General features: G+C 43.9%; 1 protein-coding gene and 1 long non-coding RNA gene across 4 annotated transcripts in view; one reads left to right on the forward strand and one right to left on the reverse strand.

Moving 5' to 3' along the window:
- The window catches only part of COLEC12 (collectin subfamily member 12), a 179,528-nt gene that overhangs the window by 62,003 nt on the left and 99,158 nt on the right, over positions 1–18,367 (reverse strand). The window contains exon 1 of one of the 3 annotated variants that reach the window (XM_070629737.1): positions 1,724–1,856. The exons of the other annotated variants lie outside the window; for them this stretch is intronic. Coding sequence (XP_070485838.1) covers positions 1,724–1,841 — 118 coding nt within the window. The 5' untranslated portion in view covers positions 1,842–1,856. Of the gene's footprint in view, positions 1–1,723; positions 1,857–18,367 lie in introns of those variants that run through there. 3 annotated transcript variants of the gene reach the window in all.
- On the forward strand, positions 2,216–10,139 carry LOC139084826 (uncharacterized). Its single transcript, XR_011542614.1, has 2 exons — positions 2,216–2,769; positions 9,576–10,139. It is a non-coding gene; the product is annotated as an uncharacterized lncRNA (long non-coding RNA).

The raw sequence follows: 18,367 nt of genomic DNA on the forward strand, positions 1-18,367 counted from the left end.
TAGAGGCCCGATTTCCTGAGGGCTCTCCGGAGACCTTCCAGTTTACAAAATGCACAGAGCAGAGTATGTAAAATGCAGCTCCTTTCCTGGGAGCTTTTTAAAGTGACTCATCTGCAGTCTCTTCCCTTTGAACCTATAGAGTGGGCAAGAAATGGAACAAGGATAGATGCCAGGGACACCTGCAAGTGTCATTGTTCTTGGGGTCCAAAAGGGGAGGAAGGGGAAGGCAGAGAAGGGGACCTGATGGTGGCTTGGAGGGTAGGGCTTCACTGGGTTTTAAATTAGAAATCCTACAGGAAGTGAAAGGCTCCTGGCTCCTACACCCGGGCTGTGCTGGACCGCACCTCCTGCAACGCTGAGCGTACAGAAAGCGGCAGACGCCATTTCAATGCTAATGGCTTCCAGATGGCCGGAGAGCAACGGGCATGTGATGCACTCAGCACAGGTGAGTTCACAGGATCTGATGCCCAACAGTCAGGCTGGTGGCCCAAACTCATAAAGAACCCAAATGAATTAGAACCGGACCCCAGCCAGACTGGGTCCCCTAGCTGGACTGACAATGTGTGCTCCAGGATCCCAGTAATGGGCATACCTCTGGATTCTGCAGGGTCACAGTTGGCACGAAAGCCACCTCTCTCCCTCCTCCAGCAATGCTTGCTCCTGAGCATCCAAGTCTGAGACCCACAAAGAGCAGACTTTGTTGCACAAAGGAAAGGAGCTTCTCAGAGCAACTCAGAGATGTGTGCTGAGCTAGCTTTTTGGACCTGTGCTCTGGTGGAGGGAATCCCTGACCACTGCTGGCAGCTTTGACGAACTATTTTTGATTTCAAAAGACTTTAATGCTTTTGTCTATTCAGAGCCTGAACTTGGAGCACTTACTGTCCAAACAAAGATAGGGAAGCTGGTGAGTAGCACAGGGGGCGTGGAGACAAGGGGGCACCCCCAGCTGGGCATGATCAAGCCCTCACTTTTGGGCTTGAGCCTGGCCGGGAGTGGGGTTGGGGAAAAGTGGGTGAGTGAGTGGGTGGGGCTGCACTCTGACAAAGGGCTATGGTTTAATTCAGACGTCAAAACATCTCATATTCCAAATATCAGTTCAACCAAAAGGAGAATATGTGATTGTACACAACTTCAGCCCTAACCCCATATCCGTGGTGATCTTCCAAATGCTCGGGCACAGGCACTGATCAATAAGAAGGGATACACCACAGTGCTCCCCCGCCGAGTACCATCCCTGCCTGTATCCTGACAGAGACATGTAAAAAATACCACAGCAATTACTTGTGGATGGAATATCCCAGAGCAGCCAACACTTTCCACTGTTGACACAGGCCTTTCACTGCCTGGCATGTTTCCTGGAGGGCACCCTGCTCCATGGCAGCTTGGCCACACATAGCTAACGGTACATCAGAAGATGGACTACATGCCCCAGTTGTGAATTAAAAACAAAAACTGTTATAAAAGCAGACAGACAAATGGCTATTTTAAGTTGCTCCACGTTTCAGTAAAGCAGCTGCAAGGACAGGTGCCAGAGCTTGGAGAATATGCTTCCATTCTGGTGAAACTGTGTAAAACGCCAAGTGCATTGCTCTGTGAACCAAGACACTCAGATGTGATTGCCACAGGTCCTTCAGCAGGATGACCAACATCAAGTCCCAAAGGGCGTGATTAGTGAGGGAGAAAGGAGGCCAACAGCACCCACCTCCCACCTCCAGGAACTTACAGTTGAAGTCTTTGCAATTCTTGTCAAAGTCGTAGGTAACTGGCTCCTTCCATGTAGCAGTGTGTACTGCTCCACATGGGGGAATGCTGGGTGCCAAAGGATCTACTAAGAGAATCATATTTTGTCTTGTCCTTTCAAGACTGCTGACACCGTGTATTTCTTCCCAATCTATTCTCCCTTTTCACTCCTGGATGCTACCCTCTCAGTTCTCACCTTTCTTCCCTTCTTTCCTATACGCTTGCTCTCCGCTGCCGTCCCTTGCATTCCTAACAGTCCTACTTCTTCCTCCCAGTTTTTTCTTTCCACCGGTGCCCTCAAGAACCTTATATCCAAACCGCCAGAAAGAACCCTGAACCTTGGGTGAAGACTGAGTAGGACATCTTGGTGGACATGTGTAGGCTGGTTTCCAACAACACGCCCTCCCCGACCCAGGGTTCACTCTGTTTGCTTGAGCAGAGCTGGGCGGACTGTTCAACCCTTTTATCACAACACAATCTTCACTAGGAGAAAAAGTTGTAACAGGCAAAGAGGTTCACTTACTCCTAACCAGGTCCATGCAACCTAAAAATTTTGGAAAAGCGAAGGAAATAGAGGAAAACCAGAGGGAAAAAGGACGAAATAAAAGGAACAAAGAGCAGAAGAGAAAGACAACTTCAGAGTGATCACAACTTATTCAGGTCAAAGTTCAAAATACTAAAACTGTTTCTAATGTTCCACTAAGTAGCGGCCTCTCAGTGCCTCTGACAAGTGATTTAAGAGAAGTGGTCTGTTCCCAAGGGGGCTCATGAATCTCCACGCATGATGGGCCGATCGAGAGTCCAGAGTCGCACTTTGGGAAGGTGGCAATGCAAAGGTCAGAGTACGAGGGACGAGTTCATCCATCAACCATGACAGGCGAGCATGCCCAGGACAGCGCACAGGACGGGAGCCATCTGGCAGCTTTGCTTGCAAGACCAGATTAAGAAAGCACCAGCACAGAAACCACAAAGGAGAAGATGAAGCTGTATTTCCGGAGGAAAAAGCAAAGATTTCTACCCAAAGCTGAGGTAAGAGCTTTATTTATTTTTTTCCAATGATGAAGAAAGAATCCTACTTCCCTCTGATTCGGATTATTTTTAGCATATATGCCTCAGCTTCAATGCCCAACATGTCTGGCCATGTCTTTTCCCCAGCCTGAAATTTTTCAGTAGCTTCCCACTGCCTAGAGCATAAAACACAAACTCCACAGCATGGCTCCTGGGGCCTGCATGAGGAGCCCCACCTGACTCTTCCCCTTGCCTTCTTCCAGCATCCCTCAGCTCAGACTTCAGAGTGCCACTATCTTCCAGAGCACATTCTATTGCCGCAAACGTCCCTTGTACGTGCTTTGCCCTCTGCCTGGAACACCTTCCCCTGCTTGCTTGCCTCCCCAAATTTTACTCATTCTCTGTAACCTATCTCAAAATTCTCACTCCTCTGTGAAGCCTGACTTCTAAGGGGGTCCCTCTCTTAAACTCCCACTGCACTTGCACACCATCCTATTACATGAATTATCTCTCATTGTAATAGAGACTATCTTATCATCTTTTTGTCACCAGTGTCTAGTGTACAGGAAGTGCTCCAAACATATGCTATTAATATAGCATTCATTTGAATGCTACATGTATACACAATTACGCATACACACTGTCATCACCTCCTGCATCTCGAGGGTTGTGGGTTCTAGTGAGGACCCTGCCTTGAAGTTTCAGACCAGGGCCCCAAAGTTGGACAGATGCGATGGAACAGAGTGAGTGGTATATCAGAAACCAAGTTTGAAAGCTGAAAATGAATGGCTTTAAGTGCTTAGAGACTCAAATGCACAGGCCTCAGCTTTCAACTCAGGCAGAATATATATATTTGAATGAGAGAGGGGAGTAGACCAAAGCAAGTGAGAACAGAGGGAGAGGGATCCAGGGTCTTGGGCAGTCTCCCACCTGGTCCCCTTCCAGCTTCCTGGGCAAATGGCCCTGCCTGGTGAAAAAAATCTATTTCCATCAATTTGTTTAATTCCATTTCTAATTAGCCGTTTCTCGAAGAGCCACAGAATGTCAAAGGTGCTGGGATTAGCAGTTGAGACTTTTGTACATGTCAAAGCCAGCTGAACCAGATCCAGAGCGAGTCAGGTGAGCACAGGAAGGGACCCCTTGCATTCCACAGCACGTGCACAACAGTGCAGAAGTGGGTAGTTGTGCATGAAGGAATTTTTGAAATAGACCATTGTACTGAGACATAATTCTGCTTCAAAACCTCAATTGTCAATAAGTCTGGCAAGAAACTGACAGGAGGAGGAAAGGATATCTAAATCTCGAATGTTCTGCAGTTCTCAAGTCACATGTAATTTGTGTTCCATTAAAATAGTTTACCTCTCATCAGGAAAATAATTGCTGGATTTATGAATGTCAAGAACTCATTATTTGGGCATATTAAACAAGCATACCAGGTTTGTGATCTTCTAGAGATCTAAAAAAGCAGCTGCCACCCTGGGGGAGACAGAAGCCTTACCAGGAATTAGGAACGCACTGCTACAATTATCGGTAATGTACTCACGATGAAGCTGGAATGGTATTTTCATTACCATATTACCAGGGACACTATGGGTTAAACAGGTATTACAGATAGCCAAAAATAAAACATTATTTCTACAGCAAAATGTATCTTTAAATTATCAAACATCTGTCTTACAAATCACCTTTCCTGCTTCAAGTTCGGGGCTACCTGTAGAAATCATTCAGACACACTGATGAAAAAAAAATCCCCTTTTCTTTCTACTTTTCATGCCCAGGGTCAAGAATATAGGATCAATTAGTTTCACAAGTGTATGGTCTGACTTAACTACTTTATATAGCAAATTGCTCAAAGGCAGGAAGACAGTTTCCTAAGTTTTCTGCATCTTATCACAGTGGAGCAGGATTTCCTAACTTAGCAAATGCATGGCATGTAGAAATAGGATTCAGAAAGACTGAAAAGCTAGAACTCTGGAGGAAACCCAAAACAATGAGATTCAATAGGGATGAAGGGCCTTCCTTACCTTAGCAGCACGGTGTGGTGGCCATCCTGACACCCCACTTATTAGTGCTTAGCCCCTCTGAGCCCCAGTTTCCTCATCGGTAACATGGGCATAATTACATGCACATCACAGGACTATTGTATAGGTTAAACGAAATCATGCATTTACAATGTATATGGTGAATGTGGCACGTATTGGGCAAATGCGTTGCAGTTCACTCTTCTCCTTTTAAAATGCAATTCCTTTTTGGGGGTCTCTGCCTGCACACCGTCTCATCTACATCTCCATGCTGTACGTTTTACATGACAGTCCCCACTTGAGAAGTCTGTGGTTTTCCAGTACCGCCTGTGACCTCGTGGGAAAGTCCAGCTAACTCCAGAGTCTAGGATTGGGAAGCTCAATGCTATGGCACACCTAAGCCTCATTCTCCCACCCAGACTTTATCAGTATGAATGGTGAATTTTTTAATTAAAAAAAGAAGCAGGGGCCAGCCCTGGGGCCGAGTGGTTAAGTTTGGTGCTTTGCTTCGGTGGCCCAGGGTTTCTCTGGTTGAGATCCTGGGCATGGACATGACACCACTCATCAAGCCATGCTGAGACAGTGTCCCACACAGCACAACCAGAAGCACTCACCACTAGAATATACAACTATGTACTGGGGGGCTTTGGGGAGAAGATGACGACAAAAAAAAAAGAAGATTGGCAACAGATATTACCTCAGGTGCCAATCTTTAAAAAAAAGAAAAAGAAATTGCCAAAATATAAGATGAGCATAATGGCTTGATAGTACCATGAGGGCAAAAGACCTAGGAGTTTGAGTAGCAAATTCAATATGAGTTCATGATCTGGTGCAGCTAATGTATAATACGTAGTGTGACGGAGGTGGGGAGAGGAGTGATATGTCAGGAGGGAGAAGTCTATCCCCCCATCCCAACTCCCCGAATGCCTCATCATAACATCCCAGAGAGCAAAATGAAATAATATTTGCCAGAAACATGATAAAATATGGGACATAAAAACATGAGCTCAGCTAGCTCTGCCACGAAACTTAAATTATGACTATAATGGTTTTGTATCAATGTAAAAAAATTCAAGATTAAAACCTAAAAGCCAAGAAACAAATATGAGTTACAGCTTATGGAGAGACCTACCAATTCAACAACAGCTTGTAGCTTCTCCTCCACCCTAACCACCCTCCCCCACTCTCATCCCTTCTCCACACTCAACCTGTGCAGCCAGCAATGCCTCTGATTGTTAAAGACCTTAGAATAGTGGTTCTCAACCTCAGCTACATATGATATACTCCAACAGTTTTTACAAATCTTGATGCTAAGACCACACCCCAAGCCAATGAAATCAGGATCTCTGAACATGGGGTCTAGGCATCGTCCAGGTGATTCCAGTGTGCAGCCAAAGTTGAGACCAACTGCTCCAGAAGGCTAGTCTGACTCCAACCTGGAGGATGGTACCAATTCTGGGCCACAAACTGGGGGAAGGTTGAAAGAGGTAGGAGGCTGTTCAAAGAAGAGTGACCAGGACAGTGTAGAGTCTGATCTCTGACATAAGGACATGGAGACAAGGAGGCTCAGGGGGATATAATCATACTTAAAATACCTGAAGCCCTGTCACCTGTAAGAGGAAATGGTTTTGTTTTCCCTGCATTTCTATCGAAGGGTGGGAACTGGAGAGAAATGGATTTCAGCTCAATCTCAGGAAGAACTTTCTTATAAGGAGAACTTTTCAGAGAAGTAGGCCTTGAGGGGACTTACAACCTACAGCTGAACACGTGCGAGAGCAGACTAGCATGAGATCCGTTGCGCAGAGTCTGTGGAGGGAAATTAGGCATCAGGTGAGGGATTAGGCTGGATGACCTCTCAGGTCTGGTGTAACTCTGTGATTCCAGGTGTCATTGATTTCAGAGGCTCAATGGCTAGTAACAGACTAAATTATCAACTTTACACAATGAAGAAAAAAATTTTAACTCTGGAGAACAAATCCATTATAAACCTTACCAAATGGACAAACAAGAGTGGGCTGGGACATAGGAATAAACCCAAGAAGACTGAAATGCCCAAAAGTTCTTTCCACAATACCATACAATTCATTAGAACAATTCAAACTACAGCAATAGAAGGCAGCTACACTGAACAGCCTCGCGGCGGCAGCTCTCTAGCAGGCTCTCTGCTGATTTAGGAAGGCAGACACTCTGGAGGAGACCCCTGCTGTTTAAATGGTTGTCCAAGTTAATTATCCCTGTATTTTCAGATGAAGTGAATGGTAATCTGTTTATCTAGGTCAAATATTTGCAGCTGCCTTTGTCCCTTGACAGTCGTATGAAAATACATAGTGTTGTCCTTTTGGGCATTATAAAAAAAGATCAGGTTAAAAAAATAGTATCCACTTCTTTATAGGTTCAACACAGTGAGCCCTTACTTCTGAAGTACTCTAATTACTGGTTCAGAAATCCTATTCTAAACAAGTGGTTTAAAATGGGATTAAAAAAAAGAAAAGAAATTTTGAATTCATGCCATATTTTTGTCTTGAGTTTATGACTATGCTTCCCTATAGAGATAATGAAAATCTGGCCTCTGGCCTCTGCAGCCACTCCGGAGAGGAGTAACTTCCAACGCACATGGAAAGACGCATGGAGCTGCCATAGACAGTGAATAAAGTGCTGGTATCGGTTACCAGAACGAAGAGGGGTGTCAGAGGGGAGGAAGAAACTTTATAAGTCACAATGTATGTGGAGAGGATGTGATTAATTTAATCCACAAAATAAATACAATCTTTGGAAGAGTAAGGTGCTTCTTAATGGCATTTATCAGATGTCCTTTAAGGTTGGTCTCTCTTTGGACTAAGTCAGTCAGAGCTAGCTGGCGACAGAATTAGGGTGGATAAGCCTACTATGGAGAAAGTTAGGATTACCAGGGACCCTGCTGTGGGTAGGGGTGGGGAAGAAGGCCAGGCTCCGGTTTGGCCCTTGAGGGATGGAGCCTTCAGGGAACTACAGAATCTCTGAGTGGTTAAAGTTACAAACTTCCCTCTGACCATGTCTCTTTGAGCCACTTATTCTGTGCCAACTAGATCCAATGTATCTAGCATTACTGAGTACCAACTATGCAAGGCACCTAACCAAATGCGGACATGCAGCGATGACTGGAAGACTAAGATGTGCTTGCCGCCATCTTGGAATCCCAGAATGATAATGCTAGAGGACCTCCATACTTAAAGCACTGTCTGTGCACCAGCAGCATTGGCATCACCTGGAAACTTGTTAGATGCAGAACCTCAGGCCTCTCCCTAGACCTACTGAATCAGAATCTGCATTTTAACAAGCTCTTTAGGTGATGCCTTTGCTCATTAAAGTTGGAGAGGCATGTTGATAAAAGACCTAAGAGTTTCTATCCTCTCATTTAAAAAACATTAAGGCTTTACTTTTTAGAGCAGTTGTAGGTTCACAGTAAAACTGAGGGTAAGGTACAGAAATTTCTCATGTACTTCCTTCCTGCCCCCCCCCAACATGCATATCCTCCATTAACAACATTCCGCACCAGAGTGGTACATTTGTTACAATTGATGGACCTACATAAACACATCATAATCACCCAAAGACCATAGTTCACACTGGAGTTCATTCTTGGTGTTGTGCATTCTATGGGTTTGGACAAATGTATAATGACATGCATCCATCATTATGGTATCACACAGAGTAGTTTCACTTCCCTAAAAGTCCTCTGTGCTTTGCCCATTCATTCCTTCCTCTTCTTAATCCCTGTCAACCACCAATCTTTTTACTGTCTCCATAGTTTTGCTTTTTCTAGAACGTCGTATAGTTGGAATCACACAGCATGTAGCCTTTCCATATTGGCTTCTTTCACTTGGAAGAAACTTAAATGTATACTTCTATGTCTTTTCATGGCTTGACAAGCTTATTTCTTTTCAGTGCTGAATAATATTTCATTGTCTAGATGAACCACAGTTTATGTATCCATTCACCTATAAAAGACACTTGGTTGCTTCCAAGTTTGGCAATTATGAATAAAGCTGCTATAAACATCTGTGTGCAGGTTTCTCTGTGGACGTAAATTTTCAGCTCCTTTGGGTAAATATCAAGGAGTGTAACTGCTGGATCATAGGGTAAGAGCATGTTTAGTTTTGTAAGAATAACCTCTCATTTTTCAGCTACAAAGCTGAGGCCCAGAGAAGTTAAGTGTCTTGCCCAAAGTCACACCATAAAGTCATGGCAGCCAGGTCTAGAAAAAAACATTTCCTAATGCTTCACCAGGAAAGACATGTTGTTATGGGAAAAGAATGAATATAGTGGAAACCAGGGAGGCCTGAATTTGGAAGCTCCATGCCTCAGTTTCCCCACCTGTGGAAACCAAGATGCTTATACTTCCCTAGTAGTGTAACTGTGAAGACTCAGTGAAATGATATACCTGAAAGTGCCCAAGGTGCTCAAAAAATTTAACTTCCCCAATTTTTTTCTGTTCCTACAGCACCTTCTAGGAACACTGAGCCTCGGAAGAGGCCAGGCGTGTAACTGACTCAGGCCTGAGGGCTTCTCCACGTGGTGGGGAGTTATTTGGGCAAAGAATGCAGAACTCTACTTCATCTGCTGAAGGGTGGGGGGCCACGGTGCTGCCCATGTTCTTTCAGACTGTTGTCTATGCTTTATATAGATCCCTGGATGCTTCCAGTCCTGTTTTCTAACAGAGTGACATGCTCACTTTTGGCAGATTAATTGCACAGCTGCCTTTTATTGCCAATAAGCTTGGGTCCCTGTGAGCTGTGGCCTTAATTATTTGTTATTTCTTTTTCTAAGGGGGATAAAGTACGTCCTGCTGTAAGCTGGTGTTCTCTTGCATCAGGACAAGAAACTGAAGAACGTACTGAAGAATTTATCACGTGGCAGTGATTAGAAGGAGTGCCTTAGAAAAAGCAAAAAGTTAGCAGAGGCTACATCAGCCTTGAACTAGCCTTTTCCCTCACTTTTCTTTATCCTCTTATTCCGTCATTCTCATCCCCCCGACCCTCAAAAAAACCCCTGCTTAATGGAGGCCGAGGAGACACCTGCTCCCGGTCTAAGCCTCCTGCTGAAATTTCCAACGAGTGAAACACTGTGATTTCCCTCTCCCCACTTAAGAAATGTTTGAAGGCTTCTAAGCCATAGTGCAATCCCTCAGTGATGTTTTCTTATGCAATACTTGAGAATTGCTCGATCTCTCACAGCACCGTTGATTCAGAGACAACCACATCAACGGTTAATAATAATGTGCTCTAGGAAAGAGTCTTTGTTGACAGCATTTACAGAGTTAAGCAAAAATCATTTTGATGAGTGTAATCACTGTACAAACCGTGTGTAATTATAAAAAGCTTCACTATCTCATTGGATTTATCAGTTTTTCCTCACATGTGACAAAATTAATGTCATATAAAGCAGAATCCTGCTTGCTTTTTACCCTACCAAGAAATATTCAGTTCAGCCAATTACTGACTCTCTCTGACACTGGGGATCTAGGGAAATCAAAGGAAAATTTAATCCATGAGAACACAAAGGTCTGCTTTAGCCAATAGTTTTAGTGTCTTCCCCGTAGAATAGTTTACCAGATCTGCGCTAGGCAGAGAGATGCGAGTTTCACTTTCTTTCATTTCCACCTTCGAGTCAAGGGGGTAGTGAACTGTAAAACAGTCTCAACTGGACAGCAGGAGGGACAAGGAATGAAAAGAACTTGGTAATAGGGCATCTACGTAATTGGCCCTTGAAAAAAATCAAGCTTAAATGGAAATTTTTAAGAATGTTAGTAGCCCTCAGCTTCCACAGTGGCAAGACACAGTACACTACTTATTACACTACTTTATTATGGTCAAATACCACCTCATTTTAAAAAGAGGCCTTGTAAAATTGAACTAGATTGATGTCTTTATCAGAGTTATCTGTATAATCTCTAAGTAAATCCGTCTAATTGGATCATCTGAAAAGGCTCTTTTGGCCATTAGTCTTAATTAGCATGGCGCCATCATTACTGCGCATGCTCATGTGGCTTCCAAGTGGGAGCTAGCATCATCCATCAGCTTCTTTATGAAGAGATTCACTCAGTTTTTGTTTGTATGAGAGTCTCCCCAAATGCCAACCATACATCCAGTGAAGTTTGTAAACCCCAGTTTTAATATGCTGAAGCCACTTCATTACGTGTGGCCGCTCATGTCTGACAGCCAGTATGTCACAGGCATGAAGTAAATAGAGATCTTGCTGGAGAGACAGCTAAAGGTATTCCTGGCAATGATGGGCTACCAACTAATTAATGTGACATTAAAGCCAGCTTTTGCCACAAAATCTGATTCTGGGGACATTTGAAGAGGAGTAGACACATCAGTAAATGCAGTAACTGATTGTGCTTATAAAATTCTCACCCACCATTGCTGTCTTTCTTTCAGGCCAAAGAACCCTTAGGAGAGCACACACCTTCCCTCCCAGGGTCTGCTATATTTACATTTTCAACACAGGAAGAGGTTTATCTTTGGAGTCCTCCTGCCTCCATCTCTGCATTGCTCTTCTTTCTCCTGGACACACTTTCCGCACCCCCAGCGTGCTCACGTGGCCTGCCAGCAAAGCAAAGCTCCTTACTCGATTCCCTCTTTCTCAATTCTCCTTGCTTCCCAGTACCTCTTCCTCCTGTAACAAACCCTCCCCCTCCTGGAGAGTGTGTAAGCCAGGTGTCAGAAAGAAAGCAACCTTATTGTATTATTCACAATTTAGTGTGAAGATGGAACAACTCACTGCAACTCTTCCAAGAGTATTAACAATTGAAAAGATGAGCTTATTGATATAATTGAATTATAATTGATTGACTTTAAGCCAACGTAACTTTGGGAAGGAAGTTACTTTAGGCAGAAGTAGGAAAATGTGTTTGAAAAACAAGAGAGAGAGACATATTCATTTCACACACACCCATACCCATACACACAGAGAACCATGAAATAGAATACTATGCAGCAATTTTTTAAAATGAGGCATCGCTATATATACTAAAATGGATATTCTCCAAGATACTGTAACAGCAAGCCCCTTTTGGACTTCTTTAATCCAACCACAAGGTCACAAATAAGGTCATTGCTCGTCTTCCTCTACTAATTCAGAATAATCACCCCTCCCCTCCTCCTACTCCCCAGGAGAATCAAGCTCGCTCAGTGCCACCCAGAGGCTCAAGCCTGAAGAACGGAGCTGGAAACTTGGCACAGCACTTCTGAAAAACTGCTAATCCCAGAGCCCGACCAATGGATGTGGAAATCTCATTCATGGTCAAAATCACACTCACAGATCAGGCCACAAATGCAAATTCATTTTCCGCCATGGTATCCACAAAGCTCATCTATAGCTTTCTGGCGACTGGCTTTTGTTCTAAGGGATAGGCCAAAGATAAGATCCTGATGGAATTCTTTAACATTAAAAGCACAAATAAATAAAAACCAAAACACTGAGTGAACACACTGCCAGATTCTTTTTCACAGGATGTCACCTCAACCTGAGCAGTTCTCAGGACCCATAGGTGCTTTTGCCCAGCAGGGGACCACACTGTTCCCAATCACATCTGCATTTCCCAAGAGGAGGCTGAAGGTGTTCCCAAAATCTGGGTAAGGAAGCCAGTCCTGCTGCCCAAACCTTGGTTACGCTGCTGGGAAGGAGAGATGGTCTATGCCTCTCCTCTTATGAGCTGTTTTTGAAAGAGAGGCAAGATGAGAAACTTGAGTTAGAATCTTTCAAAGCACGAACTACAGTCTGGAACTTAGATGTTTTGGAATATGTTCCATTAACTATTTCAAGGCACTAAGGATCATTCAGCAAATGATTCTCTTCTGTGCTCAAAGATTAAAAAGATGGAGGCAGTGATGCCTTTGGTGCATGCACTGTACTCCCCAAGAGTTAAGAAGGACTTGTTTTCCTCATGCTGTTGTCACTGTATAGCAGCAGGCCACATAAGGCACTGGGGCACTCCTTGCCTGCTTCACTGATCGGACAGACATAGTCCCCACAGCAGCAAACTGGTGTTTATCAGGAAGCACCCATGCAGGTAGCTGTGGGCAGCTGTGTGTTGACAGGGAACTGGTTCCACTCTTTCTTCTTCTTTTTTTAACCTGAATTTTCAGTTTTATTGCAAAGCCATTTCTAAACAATGGGTTTTCCAAAGCAGTCTCAGGTTTGGCTGTCAGAGGTCTTGTTCCCACTGACTGAACATGAACTCTGACAATTTGGGGGTTGAAGAGAAGAGAGCTCTTTGGTGTGTAGCTACTTTCATCTTGTAGACCCAGTCTCTGTAAAATTCTAATGTTTTGAACTGAAAGAGACTTAGGAGATGATACATTCTCTCATTTTAGAAGTATGTGCAGATGACAACTGGAAAGGAGTGAGTGGTAATGTGTATGCCCAAAGAGAGAAGAGAACAGGAAAGAACATTCTGGAACATTTTACTCTGATGGTTTTGGAGATGGGTTGCTTCTGGAAACCTTTGGCAAGTAATTGCATCAAAGTGTCTCAGTTTTTCAGTGCACACACAACATGTATTGAGTTACCAAGTCTGCCTATGATACTGAGATCTGGAATCCCCTTCTCGGCTATAAATTGGGAATTTGGGGGACCTTATTGAGATCATCTCTTTTGAGCACCTGTGGCTCTCCAGTTATAAGTACTCTTGTTCATTGGGAGGAGAGTCCTGTCTTCTGGGACACTGTTTACAATTTAGTGCATTGTGCCAGTAGTGGCATCAATGTCTGAAGTTTACCTCATATCTTCATATTTTCAGAGGGAACAAAGAGAAAATACCATCTATATCCACAAATTCTCCATTGCACACCAACATAACTAGATATGAGTTAGCTCTTTAGATGTTCAATGAAAAAGTAGGCAGAAGGCGGCATTAGTTTATTTTTACTTAAGTAGACTACTCAAAAAAGCAATTATTATAACTTACAGAGTTCAAGTTCATCCTTCTATTTACAGTGAGTAAGGACCTTTGGGGAGATTTGGTCACTGAATATCAACAGGTAAGATTATTTAAAGTTTCTACAATGTTTGTGAAACTACCTTGCATTATACTGAGAACATACACAACCACACACTCATATGTGGCAACACACTTTGTATATTTGGTAAATAGAGGGTTGAAAGAACAAATCGTTGGGTTGTCTCCTGCCAGTGTATAACGCGGGCCATCCATGGGGTCCAGGGACTAGGGAGGGCTTGTCTTCCCACAAACAGATGCATCACTTTAGCATCCCTGCTGAAGAAGTTGATATTTTTTTCTGTGGTTAACGGAGGGGGAGGGCACTGCTATACTTACAGTGGGTTTGAATTTTTTCCCAATGGGCACCACCAAAGCCTGGTGGCTGCTGAGCATGGTTAACATGATCTACAATTCACTATTCCTTTGGATAAATCAGGTGAGCCTGGGAAGGTAGAAAAATAACTGTACTAAAATCACAAGACCTGGGCTATGATCCTGGTTCTCCTACCCCATGTCCATGCCAACTTGGTCAAGCCTTAGTTTTCTCATCTGTACAATGGGATAATCATACCAGTCCTGCTCAAGGTCTTTAAGCAATTCAAATTAGAAATTGGATGAGAACGATGGGAATATATCTTACAAATTGTACAATGTTGTATAAATATGTGGGATTTGTTATTTATTTTTGATGAAATTTACACTCTTTTAGCTTAGAGGCTATTTGGTGAATGCCACAAGCCTTCTGAGACGAAAACAAAACACACACACACACACACACACACACACACACCCCTTGAGCCTGTGAGACCTAGGTTTGTGTTTCACACAGTTGCTTCAGCTGCTAAGGAAAAGGGCCAAATCTCAAAAGATGCTCAGTCCACAGCTTTACTTCTATAATGTGAGGGCTTTTCATGCATCACCTTCAAACTACAGTTCACAGCAAAAGATGTGCTGTCAGGTCAGGGAACTCGCCTTAGTACCCCAGCCCTCATTCCAGGCCAGTGTGAGCTGAGCCACAGGGTTGCACTATTAGTCCAGGATGACCAATTACTTTCCTTCCATGATTAAACATCTTTGGAAAAGATTTTTTTGTTTGTTACATAACCCAAAGTTCAAACTCCTTTGTTCTTGAGGTCTTTGCCAACGAACAGAAGCTCGAGTTCACTGCCTGCTGTCCAATACTTTTTAAGAGCCCCGTTGTAAGAAATAATATTCATGGGTGATTGCCTAAAAGATACGAAGAACTTCTATTCCTCTAGCTACCCTAAATTGTATCCGCACATCAAGCCAAAGCATCAAAAAGCAGCAAGCTTAAGCTGAATTGTTCTGGCCATGTGTAGAGCTGTTTTTACTGAATTACACTTTGGCAGTATGCCATTGGCTTGCATTGAGGGACATTACAAGAAACAGTCCTATAAAAATTGCTAGTGTAGGGATACTGTTGAAGATATTTCCACTATATCCTCACACTGAGCCTTTGATGAGAATCAATGAAGAAGTTTCCCTTGGCTCTTAGTTCCAGCAAAAACCTGTTTCTCTTGAGCAACTGGCTTTTTTCATATGGGCACAGTCAAGTTCACATTTCCCTTTTTGCTTTGGCATCTAGGAAGCTCAGAGTCAAATTTCTGTCCCGACTCTAACTACTCACTGTACATAAACTGTAAGTAAACAACTAACTGTTCATGGTGTTATATTATTTTTCATCCCTTGTATTTCCCATGCTTTTATTTCTTCTTTATGGATTGTGCGTTGTTGTAAACTCCCCTGAATCTTTTTGAGAACAAACGTGTATTTAGCTCATTGGCCCTGCATAAGGCTCTTCCAGATCCCAACCTGCCTTTCCAACTTTGTCTTTGGCCACTTTCTCTCATAAATCTGTGATCCAGTCACACTGACCTGCATCACACCTTGACTATGCCATGCACTTTCACGTTGTTCTGCATCTGCCTGTGCAGGGTCTTCTGCTGAAATACCCTTTGCCCGTCTCTTAGCCAGGTGAAATTCTGGCAGAGCTCAGTTCCTGTCTCTGGTCCTGTATAGATTTTCATCCGCATCACCGTGTTGCACTTACATTATATTTCAGTAGACTACACATCGGTGCCCTTCGCTGGATCAGAAACTCCTTGAGGGCAATGCCATTTGCACTTATCTTTTTTTTTTTTTTTTTTTAAAGATTTTATTTTTTCCTTTTTCTCCCCAAAGCCCCCCGGTACATAGCTGTGTATTCTTCGTAGTGGGTTCTTCTAGTTGTGGCATGTGGGACGCTGCCTCAGCGTGGTCTGATGAGCAGTGCCATGTCCGTGCCCAGGATTCGAACTGACAAAACACTGGGCCGCCTGCAGCGGAGCGCACGAACTTAACCACTCGGCCACGGGGCCAGCCCCCATTTGCACTTATCTTTGTATCTCTGGTGCCTAGCCGCAGTTCCATATATACAATAGGTGCTCAACAAACATTTGTAAAATTAATGACTAAATGAATACTCCTCTTCCAGCACTTGCACCCGGGCCCCTTGGGATGCTTGTTACCAAGGCTGACAACAAGATGCATTTCAACATTTGCACAGGCTTCGTAGCAGTGGTTGCTGGAGGCACAGGTGCAAGTGGTGGTGCCTCCCAGCGTCTGGGGTACCTGGCTCCATCAGTCCTTCCTCAGAACAGACCCCAATCCTCAAACTTCCTTCTGGAGACAGAAATACTGGGATGCTTTTCTCCCCACAACATTTGCCTATGGCATTTGCTCAATTCCAGCTGTCTGCTGCCAATGAGGCTGACACCAGAAGAGCGATCAAATGAAGCCAGAAACATAAAAAATTGCACCTGATTCTGTTTTTGTGATTCCATAGGACATGGGAGGAAGCAGTGGGAGGTAACCTGGCGTACTGGGGGCACAGAGGGTATAAGCATGCACATAAGTGCTGAGGAAAGTTAACACTAGAAACCAATTATTCAATCAATTTTCCAAACACTGGGGTGGCAATGACACTCCCAAAGCCTCCCTTGTTCTTCCAGGGCCAGAAGGCTGTGCTTCTCATTGTTCAAGAATCCAAAATATCCACTGGATGATGAAACAAAACAAGACAATAGCCTCATGGCATTTAAAGCAGAATTTAACCCGAAACATATCAAAGGGCATGGCACAGCAACATTCACTGCAGTGAGCAGGAATTGTCTATCCTGACGGGGTTCCTGTTTTGCCTCTTGTTTGGTGTTTGTTTTCCTCAAAACCTTACAGTAAAACAAATGTGACTGGTACTGTTCCCACACGAAGACCCTTGAGTCTGACACCTCCATTTTACAAATGACAAGCTGAGGCTCTGTCGGACACCCTGACTCGTGTAAGGTTACACAATGAGTTTCCAGCAGAACCAATACTTGACCCCCCAGCCTACTGTTCTTCCAGGATGTCATGCCAGTTACGTCTTGGGAGTCATCAAACACAAACTAAGTACAAATAACCAGCAGTTCCTGGGAGAACAAGCCAGTCCACTAGTTTCTATATTGATGCCAAATCAAAACACACACACACATACAAACCCTTGTACTGAAGGGCTAAGAGACTCACTTACAGGTCTGAGCCAGTGACTGATGGGTACAGGGACAGGATCAAGGTCGCAAAGAGATGTTGTATCTTCAAGCCTGGCATCTGGGACTGTTTCTGCAAACACTCGGGAGAGCCTAGCATCTGTTGAACCAATTGCTGGAAGGAGATGAGGTGAACAAAAGCCAAGCGTGGAAGAATGCAGCAGGAATCTAGGACTCAGGCCTCCCGCTCTGCTGATGAATGTGTTATATATGTCACTTGGCAATGGGACATGGCGTGCATCAGCAAACAGACACTTAAGATTTCTGTAGTTGATCTGGGAGGGCACGAGGCCCTACAAACAGTTCACAATTCAGTTGGGAGTGTCGTAAGGAAGACAAGAGTATTGGTGCTTTATAGTTTCAATTCTGGCACAACATCCCATTTTTAGAGGGCCAAGTATTTCCACAATTCCCAGGCACGCACAGCATAAGGGAAAGGCTCATGTGTACCAACTCAACCACGGAAAGAGCACTAGACATTTCTGAGTTTCTGATTGCTGTTTTTAAACAATAAAAACATGGATAATAATCCTTCCCAGAAAAATGTGAGGTTAAAAGTTTAATCTGAGTTCACAGCACACACATTCCAAGGGGGCACTGTACTTGGGGAAATTACTCACCTAGAGTTTATATAAGTTCCGAGGCGATTAGAGTCAGCCGACAAATTGGAGCCAGAACACGTTTACATTTCAGGCTTAAAATGTAGAGTCCTCTTACGGAAAGAAAGAAGGGGGAAAAAATCACCCACCACCCAATGTTTCTTGTTAAGGGACCAGACCCCATTAAGTGTCAGTCCATCATCTGAAAGAGTGTGGAAGATGCCAATACATGACCCCCCTCTGTCTGTCCCTCTTGAAAAGCACACGTCCCATCTGCTTGCTATCAGCATTTATCTCGCAGCGTGCGTCTGACTCATTTGAAAACTCAAAGCACATGTTTACTCCTGCTGAGGAACCAGCCATTACCGCGCAATTTACAGGCCCTCTGCAACCAGAGCCCACTGCGATGGAGAGAACAGCCAAGGAGCTGCT

This window comes from Equus przewalskii, chromosome 7 (assembly GCF_037783145.1).
Source record: "Equus przewalskii isolate Varuska chromosome 7, EquPr2, whole genome shotgun sequence".
Classification (NCBI taxonomy): Eukaryota; Metazoa; Chordata; class Mammalia; order Perissodactyla; family Equidae; genus Equus; species Equus przewalskii.